Source organism: Macadamia integrifolia, chromosome 3 (assembly GCF_013358625.1).
Source record: "Macadamia integrifolia cultivar HAES 741 chromosome 3, SCU_Mint_v3, whole genome shotgun sequence".
In the NCBI taxonomy this organism is placed as follows: domain Eukaryota; kingdom Viridiplantae; phylum Streptophyta; class Magnoliopsida; order Proteales; family Proteaceae; genus Macadamia; species Macadamia integrifolia.
This window is the reverse complement of record NC_056559.1, coordinates 8,306,473-8,312,956: the sequence shown is the minus strand read 5'-3', so window position 1 is coordinate 8,312,956 and position 6,484 is coordinate 8,306,473. Positions and strand designations below refer to the sequence as shown.

The 6,484-nt window shown below is 38.3% G+C and overlaps 1 protein-coding gene across 1 annotated transcript; it reads right to left on the bottom strand.

The window, feature by feature from the left end:
- Nucleotides 1-4,898: 4,898 nt before the first annotated feature.
- LOC122073789 (50S ribosomal protein L12, chloroplastic-like) lies at nt 4,899-6,160 on the bottom strand. The gene is made up of 2 exons (XM_042638419.1): nt 6,131-6,160; nt 4,899-5,560 (listed from the first exon to the last, which is right to left on the bottom strand). Exons 1-2 carry the CDS (start codon nt 6,158-6,160, stop codon nt 5,039-5,041), a joined length of 552 nt encoding a protein of 183 aa, XP_042494353.1. The 3' UTR covers nt 4,899-5,038.
- Between the last annotated feature and the right edge of the window lie 324 nt (nt 6,161-6,484).

Here is a 6,484-nt window from a genome sequence, read left to right as displayed (position 1 = left end):
TTCTCACATAGACAATTTTTTTTTGGTGCTACACTGATATAGACACATGGGTAGGTCTTTTATCTTTCCAACTTTGCAAGGATACATCAAGTGTGGACCAGGTTTTCATATGAGAACCAAATGTCATTCACGTTTTCTTATGTGGATTCCATGTGTCTGGATCATTTCCATACAAGAACCTGATCCGCTCTCAGATACATCCAAGTTGTTGAGTTCTCTGGCCTTTTGGAAAAGTGCAGTTGTATCGTACCTTGAACTAGAAATTTGAATCAGTGGAAATTGTGCTTGGTTGGACCAGTTGCTAATAATTATATCGTTCTTGGTCTAATCCACATGCACATTGGACTGAACCGGTTAATTCCTTATAATGGTTTCACTCACATGCACATTATTACACCACAAATATCGAAGACTCTAAAATATTTTTTGAACCACAAATCCTCTTCCATGCATGTTCTAAGTGAGGGTAACTCACACCCATAGTGCAATATTGCATCACCAACAAGATCATTAGTGACATCACAAACAATGAAAATGTACATTACACAAATAGGATTCTTCTCCATAGAGTCCACGAACCAGAGAGTGGTCACATGGCTAGGGTGACCTGGGGACATGTGCCTAGGTCCTCTCAGCTTGAGATAACTCTCTAGTCCTTGGACTCCATGGATCTGAAAATGTATGACCCACTTGTCACCAACGATGGTAAATACTTAGAGCATTTATTAATTTTTAGTCACCGAAACCAGAGATATGCAATAGATAATAATTGCATTAAAAGTGAAAAGTAACAGACAGATGAAAAAAGCATCAGCCTTTTTTTATAATTTTTAAAATAAAGAAAGGGAAAAGGTTGTATATGCTATTGATATATTGCAAGCTAGCACCCATTGTGTCTATCTCTCTCCTCCCCCTGATGAAATAAAAAAAATAATGATTGTATTCTCTCTCTGAATTGACACTTTATTTGCCTTTTTTTTGGAGGGTATTGACACTTTTTTTTAATAGAAAAAAATCAATTATATTAAAAAAAATATATATGAAATATAGAACTCAACTCAAAAAAAAAAAAAAAAAAAAAAAAAAGAAAAAAAAAACTAGAAACACCAACACATAAGGGGAGCACCCCCACCTTTGGCAGTTTCGTGGACACTTCCCAATAACCAACTAGCAAAACTGAAAATAAAAACTATTTAGAGAACCGATATCTTATCTATCTAGGTCACCTTCGGCATATGAGAAGGATAATTGATTGAAATGGAAGAAACTCCTCTTTTTGCTGCAGCCTTCAAACCAATCTACAATGAGGTTGACTTCTTGAAAGCAATGGATAATTTTCCATTTAATTTGAGCTTAAAAGTAGATGAAGATACTATCATAGTCAACTAAAATGAGGTATCTCTTCAAAAAGGTTAAGAGAGAGGATGGATTTCACCATCCCAATACTATCCTTGATTTCCAAGTTAGCAAACTAAGGTATTGACCAATGGAGCAACCAAAATTATTGGTAATTGACACTATATTTCACTACTCTTCCTTTCTATGAAATGCACAATTTCAATAATTGGGATTAGATTGGAATAATCATAGATAAATTGTGCTATTATTGGTATAAATGATTGTGCTTGTGTTTTGATCTCTAATTAATTTATGCTTTATATGGTGGTAGTGTGGGGTGGACATGGTTTTGAAAAGCAAAATGCGAGATGGAATTGCAAAATGGGAGATGGAATTGGTCAGTGTCAATTCTGATCTGAATCTACCGAAATTAATCGGAATACACCAGAAATAGAGCAGAGTGCAGCAAGAATGATAAGGAACTTCATACAATGGTAGTCAATGTTGCTAGTTCTTCTAGCAATTCTATCATTCAAAATTTTGGACCCGGGGGAATAGTCAGGTTGAAGGATTGAAGAGTAAGTCATGCTTGTGGAACACAATTTGATTGCTCTCCAGGTTGCAACCAAGTAGTTGTAACCCCTGCTTGAAATGAAATTTTGAAAGGTAATTCTGAAAAATGTAATGGGGAAGGTGAATTATTCCTTAATTAGATTGTATCTTATTAAATGAAATTAAACTAAATTCTTCATAAATTTCATATTTAACAGGCCATTAATGGAATATTTCAAAAATGACCGACAGAAATGAACTAAGTGAACATGAGAACCATTTGTTATTCAATGCGGATGGCTAAAATTGTCAACAAATTTTGTTGGGATGGTGTGACTTGAGACTTCGAAACAGATAATAGGAGGGGGTTGGGCTCCTATTCCTTGACATGTCCATATGTACATGGGTCGGGTCTTGACACATGATGAATATCCGGATGGTTCCTAACCGGCCTTTACATGTGTAGTTAGGTCTTGATGATCCATGTAGAAGATCTAGAATGATCGTGACCTCTTACATGTACGCATGGGTTAGACCCATAAAGATGTCATAGGTGGATCCTGGTTGTATATGTGTTCAGTTGGAATAAGAACCAAGTGGATACTATTCCTTGACATGAAAAAATGGGTTTTGCGTTGGGCCTTGAGGAAGATCCAGGTGGACATGCAAATGTGGGTTTTCCCCCCATGAAGAAGATAAATGTGGTTCTTTTGATGTTTGATTCTCCTTTCTCACATGGATCCAGGTGGATGAAAAAGACCCTAGTGGATCCTATTTTTGAACATGTACAAATGGGTATTGACCCATTAAGAAAGATTAAGGTGGGCCCTATTCTGATATAGACACAAGAATATATCCGGGTGGATGAAGTGTGCAGCAGTATTGTACCTTGAGCCGGAAAATTGGATTAGTGGAACTTGTGCTTGGTTGGACCAGTTGCTAATCAAAATGCACATTGGACTAAAGCTGGTTAATTTCTTAAGGCCCAGTTTGTTTGATAGAGAAAGGGGGAACAGATAAAAAAGGGTGGGAAAAAGAGGAACTTTTCCTCAAAATATCAAAAATCTTGCTTATTTGTTTGGTGGAATGAGAACTTATTAAACAAGGTCATTTAATGTAATAAATGTTGTTTGCTGATGTGCCAGTTAACTTTCTCATCTCATTCACTTTCAAATTAGTAAGACTTCATGGAAAAGTTGTTTTGTGTCTATCTCTTGTCTATCTCACTTTTTTCCTCCTATTATTTCTTGGACTTGGATCCTTTGTGGCACAACATGGTGTCTGGTGTGCATCCAACGTCCAGAAACGCCTTAGGCTGCGTGTGACCACATTGGGTTTCGTATCAAGGCATTTCTAACTATTGGATGCGTGCCGAACACTATGTTGCGCCACAGAGGAGTTCAATCTCTATTTCCTCTATTTCCCATAGAATTTTATCCTATTTTATTTTCCTCTCTTTTCCATAGAGGTGGACTCCAACTAAAAATTATATATTTCATTATTTTCTTTTCATTTCTTTCCATGTCAATTCAATCCACAACATATGAGACACACTTCAAAGATTTCTCACCTATTTTATCCGTCAAACAAACAAGGACTTAATGGTTTCATATGCCCATTACACCACAAATTGAAAACACTAAAATATTTTGAACCACAAAAATCCTCGAGGCATGTTTCACGTGAGGGTTACAAGCACCCGCAGTGCAATGTAAAACTTCCAATGGCGCAAAATAGTATATTCGATGATGTCACGTACAAACAATGAAAGTGTGTGGCCCACTTGTTGGACGATGGATCATGGACATATAGTTGGAGGCTTGGAGCATTCTTGGCTGAAACAGACATAAATGATTTGAAGGTATTAATTTTCAGAAAAGCAGAGTCACCAAAGCCAGAGATATATATGAAGGTCAGGATCAAAAAAGTATTGCCTTAAATGAGTGATTACAATGTACAATAATTGCACAAGAAAAGTAAAGGGAGAAGAATGTTACCCGATAGTGATTACAAGATGCTCTCCTACGCACTTCTATTGGTCTCGTATATTGATGTCTTGATAGAGTTCTTTATTTTTAAAAATAATTATTATATATTTTTTTCATATTTTAATGTTCTCCTTTGGACAAAAATTTTCTTTATGATGTTCATCGTGCAATTGTAGGGATGAGAACTTATTAAACGAGGTCGTTTAATGCAATAATTGTTGTCTGCTGATGTGGCAATTAACTTTTCTTCTCTCATTCACTTTCAAATTGGTAGGACTTCATGGAAAAGTTGTTTTTTGTCTATCTCTTTTTTCCTCCTACTATTTCTTGGACTTGGATCCTCTGTGGTGCAACATGATGTCCGGTGTGCATCCAACTTCTAGAAATGCCTTGGCCTACGTGTGACCACATTGGGTTTCGTGCCAAGGCGTTTCTGGTTGTTGGATGCATACCAGACACCGTGTTGTGCCATAGAGGAGTTCAATCCCTATAGAGGAGTTTAATCCCTATTTCCTCTATTTCCCATAGAATTCTATCCCATTTTCTTTTCCTCTCTTTCCCATAGAGGTGGACTCCAACTAAAAATTATATATTCCATTATTTTCTTTTCTTTTCTTTCCATGTCAACTCAATCCACAACATGTGTGACACACTTCACTGATTTCTCGCCTATCTTATCTGTCAAACAAACAAGGACTTAATGGTTTCATATGCCCATTACACCACAAATCGAAAACTCTAAAATATTTTGAACCACAAAAACCCCTCAAGGCATGTTTCACATGAGGGTTACAAGCACCCACAGTGCAATGTAGAACTTCCAATGGCGCAAAATAGTATCTTTGACGACATCACGTATAAACAATGAAAGTGTGTGGCCCACTTGTTGGACGATGGATCATGGACATATAGGGCCCATTTGATAACGTAACCAGAAACGTGTTTCTGTGTTTTCTTGTTCTCAGAAACACAGAAACGGCATAAATACCGTTTGGTAAAAGTGTTCTGTTCCACTTGTTTCTTGAAACATAAATTGAAATTTATAACAATTTATGCTTCAAGAAACATGAATGACGAAACAAGTTTTACTTGTTTCGCTTGTTTCTCGAAACAAAAAAGGGGCACAATTCCACGATCGACCGACACACCAACTTAAAAATCTATGAAAATTTATCATGTTCATTCGAAGATCGACACCCCCCTTCCTCTGAGGTTCCCTCCTTGAATTTCTTCGGTAATCCTTCAATCAACTCCTTCGCTTCCTTCAACGCCAGATTCGTAAGTGCTCTCACGGCCTTAATCGTTGCAATCCTCGCGTTACTCGGCACTTCCTCGATAAGAACATCGAACTCCGTTTGCTCCTCAACGACGGCTGGTCCCGCATCGGCAACGGCACCAGGCGCTACGGCAACAGCCGCCGGTGCGAAGGCAGCAGCGGAGACACCGAGCTCTTCCTGTAACCAGTCAACGAGGCTGCGAGCTTCTTCTAGGGTTAGGTTTTTGAGCTCGTTTCCAATCTTCTCTACTTTCTCTGGTACGGCAACGGCACAAATAGGGGGAAGGAAGTTGGCTTTGTGGGACAATTTGGGGCTTCGAATCGGGAAATCTAGGGTTTGCTTCGGGAAAGAGGTGGAAGAATGGGAAGGACAAGCAGAGGATGGAGTCGAAGTCGGCGAACGAAGCTGGTTTCCTTTTCATGTAGTAAACCTCTTCCACAATTCTTGATCCCAAAGCTGGTTTCCTTTTCAATAACGACTCTGTTCTCATCACTGCCGATATCCTCGTATTGAATGAATCCATTTCCTTCACCCGTGATAACAATCGAACTCTGGTGTTTGTTTTGAATGTCGGTGTTGAACCAGAAACCTGGGTTTAACCACATGCATAGAGACTCGTATGGCCGCTAATAAGAGTTTCAAGAAACAAAGTTTATCAAACACCCAAAATTCTGTTTCTGTTCCCAGAAACGGAAATTTATGTTTTTGCCGTTTCTTGAAACAGAAACAGCAGAAGCGTTATCAAACGGGCCCATAGTTGGAGGCTTGGAGCATTCATGGCTGAGACAGACACCTGATGATTTGAAGGTGTTAATTTTCAGAAAAGCAGAGTCACCTAAACCAGAGATATAAATGAAGGTCAGGATCAAGAAAGTATTGCCTTAAATGAGTGATTACAATGTACAACAATTGCACAAAAAGTAAAGGGAGTAGAATGCTACCCGATAGTGATTACAAGATTTAACCTAAACTTACCATTGAGAATGGAGAAGCCTCATTCCACATTCTATAAATAGGGTTAAAGCAAGGCAATGGGCCTAAAACACCTATCAACCACGCCAGAAGGATAGGAGACTTATTATCTCTATCTCTGTTTTGAGCAACTTCATTCTTAGCTTGTTGGTCGAGAAACCTTCCTGTTCCTAGTAGTGGCCGATTGGCGGTTGTGATCCATTAATAAGTCAGCAACAAGGTAATTAAGCCTGTGCACCTCACCTCATAGTCTTCCTCTTCTTATGTAGGATACAAACAGCTATGCTTGTGTTTCATCTTAATTTATGCTTTATATGGTGGTGCATGCAATATTGCTCAGTTTTGCTTTTATACTTT

Coding starts and splice junctions, on each gene's coding strand:
- LOC122073789 (XM_042638419.1), bottom strand. CDS start 6,160: ATGTGGAATGAGGCTTCTCCATTCTCAATG. Junction 5,561..6,130: donor AGGCTTCTCCATTCTCAATG/GTAAGTTTAGGT, acceptor AAAGGAAACCAG/CTTCGTTCGCCGACTTCGAC.